Consider the following 18485-nt stretch of genomic DNA (forward strand, 5'->3'; position numbering starts at 1 on the left):
TTTCGTTTACAGTATGTTGTTTCTCTTTCATTTGTCAGCCATGCAAGCATCCATATTATTGTGTTAATTGTCACAGAGTTATGCACTTACAGCTTAGTTCACATAACCGTAGCCATTCTTTCACAGTTGTCCTTGAATTCCTACAAGGAAGAAATTTTGGGTGGAGTGACACATTAAGTTCATGGTGATGTTTTCAGTTTTTCCTTGTTTTTTTTTTTGTTTTTTTTTCCAAAGAGACCAATAAGTCTTCTTTCCACTAAACATTGTTCCAGTAGCATTTTAGAATATGCAGATGGGGTCCTGAGACAGGCAGCTTCTTCCATCAGTTTAGTTTTAATGAACTGGTTCTTAAATAGTACAGCATTTCTACTGTAGTTGAGCACTCAGTGCACTTTCTACAACATGTCTCATTCACGTACTTTCACACAAATTCATGAAGACTTCCAATTAGCAGACCTGTACTGTCTCCTGAGCTACAACCACCAACACTTTAAAATGGACATTTATAGATTTAAAATAGACATCATCAAACGTGGCAGATCAAGACTTGGTGGATCTAATGGTGATAATCATTATCATAATCTTCAGCTTGTGCTGTGTGGCTGCTGATTGTTGATGGTCTTACAAAATACTAAAACTGTTGAAATTTTTATCAAATCCTGACGAAAGTCAGTGTTCCAGTAGAAAACAAGATTTGGTGTAATGCAGAGACTACATAAACAAAAAAAACCCAAAATCTATAAAGTACAAATTTGATGATGATGATGATGATGATAATAATAATGATAACGATGATAATGATAAGAAATAATAACAATAACAATACATTTTTCTATAAAAGCGCCTTTCAAGACACCCATGGACACTTAATAATAGAATAAAACACATAGTAGAACAATGACAAAACGAAGAACAATTAAAAAAACAAAACAAACAGAAAAAACACATGATAAAATAAACAATAAGTTCACAGTGAATATGCAGATTTGAAAAGATAGGTTTTGAGTTGGGATTTAAACTGGGGGAGAGAACCAGTGTTTCTTATATTTGGGAGTTCCACAACCTGGGAGCAGAGCAACTGAAAGCTCTACTTCCCATGGTGCAGAGGCAGAAAGAAGGCACAGCAAGCTGGATAGAAGAAGATCGAAGTGAGCAGGCAGAAGAGGTAGTGCTTAACAGGTCAGAAAGGTAAGGAGGAGCAAGGTTATGAAGGGCCTTGAAGGTAAGCAGAAGAAGATTGTATACTATTAGGAATTTCATAGGGAGCCAGTGAAGTTCCTGAAGGTTAGGGGTTGTGTGCTGGTAGGAGGGGGGTTCTGGGTTCTGGTCCGGAGTTTTGAACCAGTTGAAGCTTATGGAGGGATTTTTGGGGGAGACCATCCAAGAGAGAATTACAATAGTCAGTGCCGGCGGTAACGAGACTGGACAAGACGCAGACTATGGATGCAGACTGGGTGGAAAGAGAAGGACGTAACCGGTTAATGTTGCGTAGACGGAAATAGGCAGAACGGGTGAGATCATTGATGTGAGATTTAGTGGATAGTGAGCTGTCTAAGATGACACCAAGGCTCTTAACCTGAAGTGAAGGGAAAACTGTGGAGTTATCAATAGTGAGAGTGAAATGATTTGCCTTTAGTAGGGTTGGATTTAGTGCCGATAAGGATTTCAGTTTTATCCTCATTGAGCTTAAGAAAATTAGAGTGGAGCCAGGATTTTAACTCTGATAAGCATTCTGTAAGAGAAGAAGGTGGGAAGGAGGAATCAGGCCTGCAGGAGAGATCAACTGGGTGCTTAGATGTTTTTGATTTCTACCTCAGTGGTAAGGGAAGTCCTATTTTATTTTATTTTTTTTCAGTGTTTGTTCCTGGGAGGAAGCCAAAAAGTTGTCTACCTTTTGATTTTTGATGTTGAGATCAGAGATCAGATTTTTTTTTCTTTTCTTTTTTTTATGTCTTGAAGTGAATTTTCATACTCAATTCTAGTTTGAAATAACTAAGCAAAATTTCACTGATGAGTTGTTAGTTTTTCCAGTAATTGGTGGATTGAATATTCACAAGAATATAAAAAATGCATGTAGTATCTCTTGCTTCCCTTCATATAAGGACCAGTCATTCTTCCATCTCAACTAAATTCAAATGTCTTTCAGTCATTTTCTGTCAGAATGAATAACATGTATATGATTCTGCATGTTTGTGCCTTCAGGATGAAAAGGAGGAGTGGCGTCGTTTTCAGGCAGACCTCCAGACGGCTGTGGTCGTAGCGAATGATATCAAGGTGGAAGCTCAACAGGAGCTGCGCACACTCAGGAGGCAGCTGCAGGAGGAGCAGGATCGTAATGCAAAACTTTCTGCAGACCTTGAGGCCCTGCAGGGAGTCAGGTACTATCTTCCCCATATTTTTCAGTTCCTCTCCCTCCACCAGTCTCCCCTTTTTTAGCATTGGGCTGCAGTTCTTTTCTCCCTGTACAAATGTAGTTATGATATACCTGCCAGAGTCCTGCCATATCTCCTATTACCTGTGTTTTATACATGCTTAATGAATAAGAATACCACCCAATAATCTATTTAGACATATCTACATTTAGTATAGATACAATTTAGTTTATATCTTGATGTTTCACAAGATCAAAACCTTGGTGCTTTCGAGTCTAGGTTCCCGGGATTTGGCAGACTCTGTTGGTAAATGAGCCGTCTCCTGTGGTATTTCCCTCTGTGTATTCTATTCCTTTTAAGCTGCTGCCCTCTCCGTCTCCCTCTTCCACACTTACCCTCTGGTAACATTTATTCCTGACACTCAAAATGCAGCAAACTTCAGCAGTACTGATAGGATAATATGAATAATATAACATTTTATTTTTTTTAATAAATGGTGGCAGATCTGCTTCATGGTCAGAGCGGAATCTGTGATTAGTCTTTTACAGCAAATATCCCACACCAATCTGTCACACTATTCAAGACTTCACATAGTGCGGTCGGACTATGTCAGTGCAGCATTGTTGTTGATGAGCATTGCGTTGGATCGTGTGTTATTATATAAGTGTGTTTTAGTGTGCATATACCATAGTGTTTTTGACAGTCTTGTCTTCTTTCATTATCAAGCCAGGTCAAATACTTCTGTGGCAAAGTCTGCTTAGATTTGTGACTGTACAGCGCTCTCTTAATATTTGTGGCTGGCCATGGTATAATCCTTTCAGGTAGCAAAACAAATTTGACAAAAATTATTTTTATTAATTTAATTTATTTATTTTTTAAAAAAAATAATTTTTATTACTATTAATTATTATTTAACTACTCACCAGTAGTTTTACCACTTAAGAAACCGTAATATTTGGTTTAAAAACCAGATATGTCTTTTCTTCAGATTTCATGCAGTACTTAAGAATATAGTAGTGGCTTTAGACCACGGCTAAATCAGCAAACTCTCCCCAAGATTAGCTGTTACGCTGCGTCCGCTCCCCACCTCCAGCAGCTCCCTGTGATGTCTCTATCAAAGAAGTCCCTCTGACAAGCCTCCCTGTGTAAAGCCCAGGTGAGTTTCCTGCCCTGCAGTGCTCTCTCAGCCAGCCTGCCTCTCCCTGCCCTGTGTGCTGCTGATGCTCACTGACCTTCCTATCTGTGTTTGGCTTCGTATTGCCGCTTCAGCCTGTCTGACTCTGTCTGTCTTTCTGTGTGCTGGCTGACTGCACCCTCAGGGATATCATACCCTTTTTGGTTTGCTTTGCCTGATTTCTTTTTTTCTTTTTTCAATCTTTGGTTCAACTAGATGTATCTGGTGCCACCTGCTGTCCTTTAAATGAATAACACTCTTAATTGTTTTTTGGTTGTATAGCAGGATGGTCTGCACGGCATGACTGGATTAAACTCATGCAATGCATCATCTGCTGCAGATACATTTCATCACAGGGTGATTTTATTGAAATTTGATTCTGAGTGACTGTATTAATCCTTTGAGGTATGCATGGAGCAGAGATTTTAGAAGTCTGCAAGTGCCCACAGGTCTGGCTTTGAAAATAATAATGCTGAGAAGAAAACAAGGTCATTGTGTAAGCATTAGTTGTTACACTGCAGTTCATGTCCTTTCTTCTTTTCTCTCCAGAATAAGTTCCGGGGCCACTTTTGAGACCAAGACGGCAGTAGAAGGGCACTAAAGAAGCATCTCTCACCTCAGCACCACGTGAAGACAGTGTTATTGTTGCACTTAATATGACATTAAACATGTAATGTGGTAAAATAGTTTAATTGTAAGCCACTGTGACCTCTGTAACCACAGACGAATTCTTGTGACACAGACCGGCTTCTATCTCTCTTCATGTCTTTATATAATGGACCTTTTAAAAATACTGTATTTTTGTTTCTCAATGAATGTACCCTTTATTTTTGTGATTCTCTTGTTTGAGATTCCAGGAGTGAGAGACTTGTATTTTTTGTTTGTTTGTTTGTTTGTTTGTTTATTATAATGTGTGAAGCTGCTTTGTGCCTTTCAGAAAGTTGAGCAGATGAAGTGTTACAGAAAGAACACTGAAAAAACTGGTAGCGGTATGAAAATATGGGTAAATGTTCAGAGAGTAGCAAAGCTCAGAGACTTACGTTTCCCAAACACTGCCAGAACAAAGACAAACTCATAACATCAGAAAATACACATCGCAAGGCCAAAGCAACAAAACAGAACAGAAGTCCAGTGATATTCATACAGTATATAGTTCTGGACCTAATATATTCTGCTTACTAGCTCTATATTAGTCAGATTGTTGTCACTTGTTTACTTGACTCTTGATTCCTCTGATTGGTCTAAAATGCAGTTTCCTATTTAGCCATTTGATGGCACTGTAGAACACATAATAACTTTAAATCTCTGATATCTCAGCACACAGGTATCATCTGCACTGTTTCTATTTGCCTGTTTTTAATGATTGCCATATTTCTTCTTAATGTCTTCTTAATATTATACTGCCAACATTGGAACTGCCACAAACACAAACAGCTGTTCCTCCAAGCCACTTTTTGCTCTACTGAAACATGCCATTTTAACCCTTAGACCAAGAAGACTGTGTTACATGTTCCTAAAATGATTGTTTTATTTCACACAAGACACCACTTTTAAATTATGAGCTGAACTCATTTTCTTTAATTCAACTTTTTAGCTGCATAAGATGATGTAGAATTAAACACACACTTTTTATCTGAGCCTCTGAGGTTACTCTAAAAAAAAAAAATCATGTTATAATGAGACTCTGAGATTTCTTTAACATCCTTCTTAATGTGTCACTCAAGTACTGTGATATAATTTTGAAAGGTTTATTTCATTGTTCAACAAAAACTTCAATAGAATATTGCATACTGTGGTAGTATACGGTTGCAGGATCTCAGGTTACAATTTTTAAAAGCCATATTTTAATCCCAAGGTAAAGGTACTGGTGCTCAAAATGTAAGCATTTGGATTCACTCAAAAAAACGACCTTATAAAGAAAGATGAGCTACTAACAATGTGATGGATCATTTTCTTTTGATGAACAATTCATGAATGTCCTGTTAATTTATTCTGCCTAGAAAGACTCGTGACTGGTTTTATGCTTGTGAACTTAGACGTGTGTTATTATATGTCTGACTGCTGTTCATCAGGCAAATGAATAAATGAAATGACACCAGTCTAACTGCAGTCGTCTTTCTCTGTCAGTCTTTTTTTTTTTTTTTTTTTTTTTGAAAGTGAGTTAAGAACTTGTTTGTCATTTCTGTCTCCTCTTGTCTGTAAAGAGGCTGCAGACCCTCGCGCTGTAGCCTTTGGTCCATTGTTCACCAGGTACAACGGCAGAAAGCGTCTCTACTGCTCAGATTAAGGTTTTCCAAACTCTTTTTGTCTCCAGCTAGTCATCAGTTATTGACGGTTCTTCAGTTCAAGCTGATCACATGATCTTGTTGATACACTGAGCAAACACCCTATTTTTAAAACGTGCATTCTCCCCTTTCTCACTGGTCAATGGGTTATCTCATAAGATAAGTTCTAAATTCAGGGTTTTGAAATTCACCAGGTCACAATTTGCAGTTTCTCCTCCCTCTAGTGTTTGTGCTATATGTGTGTCCACACAGCAATCCTGTTCATTGTGTCTGCCAGGTCCCAAGGTGAAGAGGTGAGAGTGTCTGACTCAGATAACGGCCGTCACTGGTGCGGCATCTCCATGATCCCAGCCACGCCTGCCGATGCCAGCGGAGATTCCAACACAGAGCCTGGAGCTACTGTCAAATCCCTCATTAAGTCCTTTGATACTGTTGGACAAAGTGAGCACGAGCACCTCAGCACACAGACACACACTTTCAGGGCATCCCATTACGCAGTGTAACTGTAGAGCAGAACAGCTGCTGAGAGGTCTGTGAATATTTGGCTTTTCTCTGCAACTTGTGCAGTTGGGCTGGACGGTCCTGGCTAAGCTGGCCTCAGACAGGTCGGAGGGTTTCCTTGTGTGTCTCAGTAAAATCAAAAATTACATGCTGGATATATCTTCTACTGATAGGAGGCATTTTCATTTAGAAACTTTAGTCATGGCTGCATTATGGAGATGTTGCTTCTTGTTTCATTTATTAAGCAGCTTGACATGAACATTATGTAGAGCTGCATACATTAGGACAGTTTTACTGGTTTTATTTAATCTTTCAACCAAGGCTATTCATTTTTTTTTTATTTTTTTTTTTAATGAAACAAGCTGAACTTCAAAATAAATTGTTGGGGGAAATGTACCAAAACTGAGTAAAATATACTATTAATTTATCAAATATCAAAAATGAAAAGAAGACTAGGAGTCCAACTGTTTAAAACTGTTTTGTTTTTTTGTTTTTTTTAAAAAGTGGATAGTGGGCTGTGACATTTGTTTAATCTTTGTAAACACTTCAGTATTCGATTTCTGATGTTCATGGTGACTCAACCTTCACTTTTTGGACTTTCTTAGGATTTCTGCCATTTTTTTTCCCCCATATTTAAATTGCTGCTGACATTATTTTATCCTCTACTAACATGAAAAAGGTTATTCTTGCTTTTATAAATGCAGGCTTTACAGAGCACTTTTGAACTCAGTGGTTACATGACTTGGTATTTCAGATGGACCAGGTCACACGGTTCAAATGCATTCCTCCTCAAGAAGCCCACTGAGTGGGATCCCTGTGCGCACTGCCCCTGCTGCTGCTGTATCCCCCATCCAGGTATACGCCCTGTTCCCCTTTAAAATTCCCTTTAAATACAGACTTCCTGTGAGTGGAACTGTTTCAGATGACTGTTTCATTCTCTTTTTAGAGACACTCGCACATAAAGCCACTATCAAAGACACTGGAAAAAAGAATTAATCACGGAGAATTCTCCCATCCTCATGGTATGTAACACAGAAGGGATTTAGGGCATGTTGTAATGGTATAAATTTGCTATCAAATATCCATACTTCCTTTAACTGTCACACAGGAACAAATGGTGGCTTTTAGGTCAACAGACTGAAAGCCAAAGTCCACTATGAGTCTTCAATGAGCACTAAATGAATGGTATTAAAGACATGCAAACATCCGACTGCTGCCGGTTTGGTGGAAAATTTTATGATTTTTCTCCTTGGCAACCAAATGCTGTAAATTTTGTGCATGACTCTTAAAATGTCAGCATCTACATTCAGCAGGTCTTCTTGCTCCATCTCTGAGGAGTCATTTGAAAAATACAGTGACTTTAGAATCACAGGATTACTTTAATTGGATAAGGGATTTTTTAAAATGTTTTATTGCAGTAAATCCAGATTATTTAGATTTTACTGCTCATTAGAATTCAAGTATTATTTTGTACACAGTGGGTACATCAGTAGTTTAGCAACATAGACACCCTGAAGGATAATGTGACTTCCCATAACTGCAGAACGCTAGAAGTCTTAAAGCAGAATACAATTAATTTCTATTTGTCCCATTGCCTTTCATGTCCTGTTATATTTTCCTGCTTCACAACTGCACATGTGATTTGTCAAATGTACTTTATATTTTGATCCCTCCATTTCTAACTTTCTTTTCATTCTTCTGTGTGTTGTTTTAATTCCCACAGACAAATTGGCGAGCTGCAGGGAAGACCTGAAACCTAACAGCCTTATGAGGAAAAGCCCGTCACTGGAGTCTGTAATCAAAACCTCTGCTTCCCTCAGCAGCCGCACGCCATCCTTCAGCTACAACCGAGGAAGCAGCAAGCTCAGGTGAGTTTGTTTATTTATTTATTTATTTATTTTTAAATAGCACTTCACTCTGAGACAAACCTGCTACTTTGAACTGGAGCTGGTGATTTAATCATAGTTGAAAAAATGAATTTTTTTTTAGCTTAGGAGGAGCTAACATATTTGACTATGATTTCACCACATGCAAACTACATGTCTGGATTTGTTCTGGGTTTATGCTTCCCAATACTTAATAATGCAAATATTGTCTACTGTGACAAAGCAAAAATGTGAATAAGTTGATCTCTCACTGAGGCTTTAAAGCTGATTTTTTTTTTTTTTTAAAGAAGGCCATTGCTGTGATGACAAATCTTCAGAAGCAGTTAACAAAACAAAGTTCATATATTTTTAAATGTAGCTTTAAAATAGGCTGCATGACTCTAAAACTGGTCGTGGTTACAGATATAATGGGTGCTGTTGTATTTCTGCTTTTTAAACTTGCATACTCCCTTTTGATATCGCTAGTTAAAGCTTTCTCTGTTAGTTTCCCAAATTTTATGTCCAGCATTCCTGATTGGACACCGATGGCCTGCACACAGTAGATGGAGTGTTGGCTTATCAGAATGGGAAGAGAGGCAAGTGGTGAACAAACATGTTTTTATACTCTTCTTGCTAGTGATCGTTTTCATGCACAGACAGCTCGTGTCTATGTACACTCGTGATTGCATCTGATGTAAATGGCGGCAACTTCGAAACAGCAAAGTTAGTTAAAGCAATGAAATACTTGGCCAGCACACTGGACAACACCCTTAGCTTCAGTCAACGTACAGCTGACATTAATAAACAGCACTCGTCGTTTATGTTGAAACTCAGAAACCTGTCAGTCCAGCCTCTCCACATCCTTGTCTGCTGTCATGACTGTTCAGCTCTCTGCACTCTGCACACAGCTGTATTGTGTATTGTTTGTGCTACCAAGAATACATTTTCCACACAGCCACACAGATAATTGGCCTTCCTTTTCCCTAGTGCAGTCTATCTTTTCTTACCATCTATTCACTCTTGACATTATTAATGTAAATGCGTGTGAAGGAGTTGTAGACTTTCTGGAAGAGGAGATTAGGGGGCTGTCTCCTTCCATATTTGGTATTTTAAAGGCTCATGATAAAGCTGCTGTATCACTGATGATAAATGCAGATACTCTCCCCACTGCAATATATGTTTGGACAGCATCTTGCTCCTTCTGGCATTATGGTGCCTCAAACGGAGAAATAATGAATTCAGCAGCAGAGCAGCAATGACGTGTGAAATATTTACTATGCTCAGAGCAATGACCGTGTCTCATAGTCTTCCCATGGCCTCAGCTCCAGCACAAACCCTTGGGAGAAGCCCCTTTGGATAAATGCCTATCTGCAGTATTATTCAATCTGTTGGACCATTTTGGGGTTTTTTAGAGAAATGCATTGAGTGTACTGTTTGCCAGTATTTGATGGAGATGGATGAAAAGTAAAACAGATGCCACTAAAAAAAACTTTGGTAAAGGTTTACATCCCAACACTTCAAGTCAGAGTGGATGCTGGATTCACGCCAAAGTAATCTTGAGCCAACTCTTAACTCCAACACAAATACACAAGCAAACCAAAGAAGCTTCAGTCTTGTAATGATAATTCGAAGCCCTGGAATTCAGAAGGGAGTTTTCAAACAGGGAACATTTGGAAAAGCTATGTAGGAATAGAGAGTATTGTATTTTATTTTTAAAGAGAGCATTAAGAGTTTGTTTTTGTTTTTTAAAAAGGGTTTATTCAAATTTTTCAGGACTGAAATGGATCTAGTTTTTCAATAATGGTATGTTGTGCAGGTCATTGTACACTGTGATCATGGAGGCAGGCTCATTTTTAGCTCTAAAGTTAATATTTATGAGCCCTGTATGTTATTTAACCTCCTAGGACCTGCCGTCCACATATGTGGACATCACATTTTGGGTTATTTAGACCAAAATGCTCAATTTTGCTCAACAATGGTCTGATATCCACTTACGAGGACATTATACTGCTACTGTTCTATCGAAATTTTAAACGAATATCCTCATATGTGGCTCTCATTTTTCTTAGAAACAAAAATCAGGTAAAAAAAAAAAAATCTGGTAATTCTTTGTTTTTACATTCATCAGATCCCAATATGCCCAGATATCAAAGAGAAATTAAAAATGCATGCCGTGGAAGAGTTCGGGTCTTAGGAGGTTAAAGATGGCCAACCTTTGGTGTTTTAGTTCAGGAAGGTTACAGAGTCTAAAGAAGAAAAAAAAAGAGGAATGGAAGTTTTTAGCTTCCGAAAGCATGCATGTGAGAAATCAGAAATAAGTTGTGTGTTATTAGATCAGGACCACTTGAATTACCTTTTATATAGAAATTTTGGGGGGACTGAAATAATTGAAGACAGCCTTTTGCTGCGATCACCATATGCACTCAAGTTTACATGGTTACTTATCCCCTCGATGACTTACTGCAAATTTGCTCCCCCCCTTCCACTCAAAAAATCTCTCTATGTGATTGTGGTTCGTGTTTCCCTTGTGACAGTGTGGAAAGAAAGGACCCCTTGGCTGCACTGGCGCGGGAGTACGGAGGATCTAAGAGAAATGCTCTACTGAAGTGGTGCCAGAAGAAAACAGAAGGCTATCCGGTAGGGACCACAGGCCGGAGACCTCTCTCAGACACAAGACGAGCCCCACTCACTTTCACACCCTGCTCTTCTCTGCATCTTTGTCTGACGGTTTTATTTGAGTGTTTCACTCCTCCGGTTTTTATTTAAAGGCGAGATGACAGCCCCCACACCCCCGTCCCCCCCTTTCATATTACATGGATGCAGTATTGGTTAGTCGGTAGCTATTTCTTTTTTTTTTTTCTTTTATTTTCCTGCCATGAGTGATGTGCCGGACTGTAATGGCACATTACTCCTCCTGTCATCTCAGTGGGGATATGAAATCACTGTGGCACAGCAGTAATGGAAACAATGAAGCAAAGCACCCAGTCTTACAGACACACTGGATTTATACCTGTATGTATTTTCACAGCCTGCACTGTTTTTATGCTTGCCCATTCATTTTTTTATTTTTATGTTGTTGTGCTCCCAGCGGCTTTACCTGGTTCCAGGAAGCCTAGTGCTAACACGCTCCCTTAATACCTAGTTTAAGGAGCCTATTAACCCCAGTGGGATTAGAGATTTACCTCTGTAATCACTGTGTTTGTGTGCCAGTATGCTAAAGCTATACAGGGGGACTGGCTGCAGCCTCCAAAAAAGCAGTTCTTTTATCACTCTCAGCCTTCTGATAGGAATTACAGTTACAGATGTAACTGACTGTGCGTCTCTGGGGTTTGGGGGTGAGTCTAATAGCACGTAACTCTGGCTTGACCAAGTATGAGAAAGCACAGGTGATAATAACTGCTAAAAATAAACCCAGCTGTCACAGTGATAAATAGTGAATTATTGGATGAGCTGTCAGATCAATAGTTCTATTTCACAAGGACAGTGGTGCTCAGTGAACTTTGATTCCCCCACCCAACCCAACCCAACCCCACCCCACCCCACACTGCCTCTTCTTTTCTTATGAGAACTGGTGCTTGACGGCCTCATGGTGCGTGTGTTGGTGAAACACGCTCAGCAGATCTTCTTGTGATGGAAACAGCTGACTTAATGAGATAAAACTGACAATCTGTCTGATAAAATGCTGCTCCTGAACACAGGCTGCCCGGCTCAAATTGTTTAGACTGTTTTGACATCTTCGGGCAGCGGGGAGCATGTTTAAAGACGCTCTCTTGTAGTGGAAGGTCACTGCTGTAGCATTCGTTGATGCCACAGTTTTCTCGCTCATTGGAGAAAAAGGAGTTTCCTGGAAATCTTTTAACGCGGGGATTAAAAATCGAAACAAGTCCACCGGGCTGCGTCTTCAGGAAGTCTACTCTCTGCTGCGCCCACACACTGATGAATGGGTGATGGGGATACATAACAATGTCATTACCTCTCTATGGCTGTAGTTTGATCTAGAGAGATGTTTCATATACTGTTTTCATGTGTAAACTTTGTCTGTACCAAGTAACAAGTGTCTTTAGCTGTCACACGAATAATATTTCCCTCTTAAATATTCTCATGAAGAACAATAAACGAAACTGCAAATCTTAATTCAGTTCAGTACAACATTAATACCCCTTAATAGAGCCTCATTCCTACTGGTATGGATTTAACTATGGGACCTTATGATCTGCTCTCACAGAGGGCTTAGCAACACCGTGTGATTATTTGCAAGTATCAGGAATGCATTAAGAAGATTTGGCTACTAGGTGTGTTTCAGTCTGTGGCATAATCACTCCCCTCCTGGAGCAACTGTTCTCAGTTTGAGCTGCGGTCCCTTCGTGCCTTTGCATATTCTCCATGTGCACCATGCGGGTGGCCTGTAATCGGGTTTAGTACCGGACCATTAGTTTGGCAGTTCGCCTTAAAAATGTTTACTTTGAGAACAAGTGCGATTACTTCCGTAAAGTAGAGACATGAGGTAATTCCTGTTTGCACATCTCATCAATATTTGTTAACTTGTACCAATCTTTTTTTTTAGTTTTTGATTTAAATGAGAAAAAAAAAACTTTTTGTTTTTCTTATGCAACGATCAAATGAGAAAAAAGAGAAGCAGATGAGTTTAACACTATCTTATCTCTGATATTAAGTTGAGTCATTAGGATTTAAAGGAGGATCTCCCAGATATTTTGACTTATTTTTCTCTCTAAAAGGGTGATCCGCTGTTATTTGCCCTTTTCCTTCTTCTTGGCACTGCACCCACAGAGATTTCTGCTTTCATGGATGCATGCATATGTCCTGCATCTTTGGTGTTACATACTGCATAGGGCATCACTTATAGCCACCGTGGTGAGTAAACTGCACCACAGCATGTAACCCACGTGACTAAGTCCTGTGGTGGGCAGAGAAAATTTTATTGTCATAGGATGCATTGAGCTTCATACGTCTGATGAAAGGTCAGGCTGCTTCGGCCCCTAATTACAGGCCCAGTGTCTGAGAGACACTGACTGACATGTCACACCGTGTGCACCTCCAGGATAGAAAACTGAACCAAGGGACCAAAAAAACCGCCGCATTCAGGTGTCTCTCTGTCATGCTCGTGTTGTGCTCTGATAAAGGTTAGTGAGGTTTAGTGTTATCAATACATCCACACACACTTTGCAGTCCCTCTCCTCCCTGCTGTGGACTAAGGTCAAAGAGGTAATCCCTCAACACTAATTGGCTCTTTAGTATAGCGTCAGCAAGTTGTAATTTGTCCTCGGCCTCTTCGGGCTACATAATTAATGGTCAGTTTGAAGAGGCGGCTTTCACTGTGCACCCTTCGCTTTCCATTGCCCCTCTGGTGTGGAGTGGCAGAGTCAGGAAACAAGCTCCTATATCACGCTCATCCGCCACTGCAGAGCCAGAAAAGCTGCTGTGCGAGTCTGAGACAAAACTGATGGGAGGGTCAGCCCCCGTGCAAGTTGTTATTACAGTCCTATTGTTGGCAGACGTTTTGGTCAAACAGCAGTCTAATTAAAGGGAAAGAGAAAGTAGGAGCTATTGTAAGCATGCTGAGCGATTATTTGATGCTTTATAGCTCCTGAGGGCACAATAAGTCTGCGATTGTGGCCGAGCACAAAGCCTTTGCAAGACATCAGTACTCACAGTCGTCTGTCTGCTAAAACAGCTTCATCTCACCTTCCAGCTTGTTTCACATATGTTTGGGTTCTGTACATGTATGCTTTAATTTATATAGATGCTGTAGAAAACAGTGAGTTATCATAATCTAAGTGTCTTAATGTACTTGATGATGATTTGCTGTTGTCAGCATGTTTGCTGGGTGGGGTTTCTGGACAGACCGTGATGGTTAATACAGTTCAAGGGGGGGAAAAAAGGGAAACACTGCAAATTACATGCATGTAAACACGCAAGTACTGAGTACAATAGCCGTGCTATCACCATGGAGAAGCAGTCTTGCACCCCTTAGGGAGAATGTGATGTGAGAAGGGGTGCATTTATCCACCAGCTGCTTCCAAACCCAAGTAACATAGAGTATCCTCAGAGTAGCTGAAAGCCCGGCCTGCATTAGAATTCTCAGGGGAGGATGAGGTGTGAGCCCAGGCAGACTCTGTCACACCTAAAATGTCAGATTCTGGGAAGCTCAGATCAATCAGAGGAGACCTTAAGCTCGCTCTGATTGACTCTGCCCTGTGGGAGAGAGTAAAGAAGCCTCTCACAGGAAATTAGTATTCACAAGAGATCCTGTCCACATCAGTGCTGGACTGGACACAGACTTGAAACACAAGACTGCTTTTATATAACTTGTGTTGCACTGGTTTTCAAGGCAGCTTGTTAGATCAGACTCAAAGGTGCAGGTTGTTGTGCCGGAACAACTTTGCCTGAAACTCGCTGCTTTGTGCTTAATATGTGTGTGGGATTTTTTTTTTTTTACACCCAGAGTTTTTACATCGATAAAGTGCAGATTGCTCCTGAACAACAAACAGACCACAAAAATCACACAACGAACTGGACAATTTACATATCTAGAAATGATTCATTCATTTTATATTTGGTTATTTTGGTCTCATGTCATTGTGTCAGAACTTTTGAAAGCTTTTTTCACCTAATTTGGCAAAACCATCTTGTGGCATTGAAGAGTAAGAGGTTTACTTGTAGCCTTTTTTGGCCACGTTCAGTAAGCAAAAAAGCCTTTCTTGAACATTTGTATATTTATCACGCTCTTTGATGTCTTAATTTAGGACAACTCCGGACACTTTTTAAGCTTTTTTTTTTCCTCAATTAACCATAGAAGCCAAACAAAAATAAATGTGTTGTTTGTTCGAGATGGAAACAATGACCAAAGGGCTGTGAACATTAGGCCCTGACAGAGCACAGCTTATCCGGCCTCGTCTGGGAACTCACACACATGCAGAAAACCATTGAAAGACAGGAATGGACCCCCCAGGAGAGTGTGGAATGAAGGTCAGACATCGGGGAGGGGAAGAGGATAGGAGTAGACATTACTAAGTTCTATAAATGGAGGATTAACTGTACCTGTGGGGTGAGATCATGATTGTAAAATAACAAATTACAGGTGATTAGACAGGATTTGTCTGGAATATTTTAGTACATGTGTTTTCTTATAAATGATGTAATATTGAGGCTGTCTGGGTTGAAGTGCATTAAAACAAATGCATATTGAGTAGCTTTTAGCATCTGGTGTGTGTGAAAAGTGTTAAGTGCTTGTGCTAAGTGCCTATTGTGGATTCATGTGCCTTGTTGTCAATGTAGAGCTAGGTATTCTCAGCATAACAATGAAAGGAATTGATGAGATGTCAAATTAAAGGGTCACTGTGGCATATTGATGAATAAGTTTTATTTATTTTTATTGGTTTTAATCAGGTAAGAAGACAGAGCGGAAATATCCGCAGGTTCAAAGGCAAGCATTAGTTCCTTAAGGTTTAGGGTCCACATGGAGTGACAAATAAGTAAATCATTGCACTGTGATCAAAGTAATTAATTAGAATGATAATTTTATCATAGACTATCAATATCATAGACTGAATAATCTCACCAAGAACCCAGCATCCATGGATGATGATGTTCGTTTCTGGGCTAAATCTGGTCACCCTGTCAGGAAAAAAAAGTCACTTTATGTCTAAATTTAATAAGTGACAATTGGCCACAACAAACTGATCTTCTCTCAGTTTTCTGTTAATTAGAAGTCTAAAAGGTGCCTGTACAGTATGTAGCTATCAAGGCTAAAATCTGCTTAAATTTGATAGGAGACTAGATAACTATTCATCATGATCAGATTCAACTCCAACATACTAGAGCGCACGGCACAGCACGGTGGTGCAATGGTAGGCAAAAACAGTTTGGGTTTGAATCTGCTGCTCATCTGACAAGTTTTTTGAGCAGTAATGGTGGAGATGATGTTTCTCTTTTTAAGCAAATTTAGAAGTACAGGGATGCCTTTTCACCATGCACACCATGTTTTTTCAAGCTATTCCTTGTTGGGATTGGTAACACTGTGTTTACAGCTAAGTTACAGGTGTGCTGTTTTTAGTCTAAACTGCATAGCAACTGGTAGCTTACACTGCATTACATTATATCTATTTGCAGGTGGCTCACAATAGACAGAACGGTTGTGAATCGTGGCTTCGATTCACCTGTGTGCCTTCTTTGACATTCTGTTGCGCTCCCTGCTCTTTATCCCCATACAGAAAAGCCCAATGCAATCAACAAGCTGAGTCTGTGGAGAACTCCTGTGATTGCTTACTTTATCTCCATGGTCCCACCTGCCTGGGATTTCCGCCCATCAGTGCTCAAAACTATGTTTCATTACGAGATTTATTAAGATTTTCTCCTTCTCACTTCCTTCTATGTCTTTTCTTTCTTTCCCTTCTTTGTTTATTTCACTTGTCTGTTCTCATGTTTGCTTTTCACTCATTCATGATTTTGATAGGTTGGGTGCATTTCTGGTGCCCGATTCGTGTATTTGACGTGAAATGTCAGAAAATAACCCTCCAGCCTGATATTTCCTACTTGGGGTTTTGACAAACTGTGTGTTTGATATGTACTGTAATTCAGTTTATCTGCCGTACTTGCATTTACGCCATGTCTGAAATCGGAGTATCAGCTGCCATGACAGCATTACAGCAGTGTGCTATCATCCTTATGTGGCACCAGGAGCACACACCCTTTCCTTTTTTTTCTGCGGTGTTAATCACTGTCTGTGTGCGCTTCAGCCAGCCAGCTTGTGTGGTTGGTTTACAGCAGGAAGGACGTGTTATCCAGGATGGATGTGACATGTCCTTGACCTTTTAATGTCCACCACAGTTAAAGCTACTTAAAGGCCTTAAATGATTATTAGATTTTTGTTTTGTTTATTGACAGGAAAATAATCCTCACTGATCGATTTTATGATCGTGTTTGTTTTTTTGAAAATGAAATCATGTTTTGCAGAATTTCAGTTTTATAACTTTAACTGTTCTGTTGTCTGTTTTATGACTCTGGCAAGATTTTTAAAATGCTGTTTGTGCTCTTTTAGAAGGACCAGAATGTTATAGGCTATTCAACCATTCATAAGAGTAAATGTTTGCGTGGCATGGCTCTCTGGGGATTTTGTCACCGTGTTTTAGCTATTAATGCTATTAATATTTGCATCCAGTATGTGTGGATGTCTTTTCTCTCTCCCTGCGCAGGGCTCTGCTTCTCTCTCATACTCTTTTTCTCTGAGCCCTAAAATGTGGCGGTTCTGCCTTTTGTGCAGAACGAGACGCTTCCTGTCGCTTGATGCTGTGTTTGCTTTTCTGATCCAGCTCCCAGAGAGCTGTTGTTGTCCACTGCTGGTTTAGCATTCATGCCTGTCCCTCTCTTTCCACCCTGAACGAACTCCAGCACCCACCCTGAACTCAGACATACCTATACCACCAGCTCTGGGCTGGGTCAAAATGTGCTCTACTCAGTCTCCCTATCCAGCCACACTCCCTCACACATGTCACACATGCACAATCTGCCCTCTGCAGTCTTTTCTTATCAACTTATTTGTCACTGTCCATCTTTGTCCTGGAGTCTGACTGTGTGTGTCTTTGTATGTTTGCACATACAGTAGGATGGACGCACAAATACGCACACACACACACACACACACACACACACACACACACACACACACACACACACACACACACACACACACACACACACACACACACACACTGTGATTAGTGCTGCTGCTAAGCCAGCTACGAGAGGGAATGGGGAGCTGTGAGAGGAATGTGATCTGACATGACTGCACAGGTCTGGCCTTCACATGCAACAGGCTCGTAGCTGACAGATGAAAAAAGGGACGGTGCATCTTCGCTTTCGGTGTCAGTTTGTGAACATGTCACTGTTAATTAATAATACTTAATGAGGGTTGTCAAGGGGCTATAAAATATATATATAATGACAGGAACTTCCTTTAACATTTCTTGCATCATGTGTTTATTGCTTTCCTTGAATGTGAACAAAGCCTAAGCTCAGGACTTCCTGCTCCTTCAGAACTCATTGTGACCAAAGATGTTTTGCAGCTTGGCTTGATGACTCAAACAAAAACACACTTTCATTCTCCATTAATAGTGTGATAAATATTCATTGTGCAAATTTTAGAGTCTGTGCACACACATACCACCTGAAGTTAGTTCAACTTGAGGAGTACTAATATGTTTTCAGAGGGAACATTAAACAACCCCCAAAAACCAATGGTTTTTTTAAGCGGTATCTACAGACCACTGCT

General features: G+C 40.0%; 1 protein-coding gene across 3 annotated transcripts in view; it reads left to right on the forward strand.

Moving 5' to 3' along the window:
* Nucleotides 1-18485, forward strand: part of specc1 (sperm antigen with calponin homology and coiled-coil domains 1) — a 77752-nt gene that overhangs the window by 44955 nt on the left and 14312 nt on the right. For all 3 annotated transcript variants that reach the window (XM_063485434.1, XM_063485435.1, XM_063485436.1), the window contains 6 exons: nucleotides 2203-2378; nucleotides 6109-6272; nucleotides 7087-7187; nucleotides 7279-7354; nucleotides 8056-8200; nucleotides 10732-10834. In XM_063485434.1, coding sequence (XP_063341504.1) covers nucleotides 2203-2378; nucleotides 6109-6272; nucleotides 7087-7187; nucleotides 7279-7354; nucleotides 8056-8200; nucleotides 10732-10834 — 765 coding nt within the window. The remainder of the gene's footprint in view (nucleotides 1-2202; nucleotides 2379-6108; nucleotides 6273-7086; nucleotides 7188-7278; nucleotides 7355-8055; nucleotides 8201-10731; nucleotides 10835-18485) is intronic.

Source organism: Pelmatolapia mariae, linkage group LG10_11 (assembly GCF_036321145.2).
Source record: "Pelmatolapia mariae isolate MD_Pm_ZW linkage group LG10_11, Pm_UMD_F_2, whole genome shotgun sequence".
NCBI classification, from domain to species: Eukaryota; Metazoa; Chordata; class Actinopteri; order Cichliformes; family Cichlidae; genus Pelmatolapia; species Pelmatolapia mariae.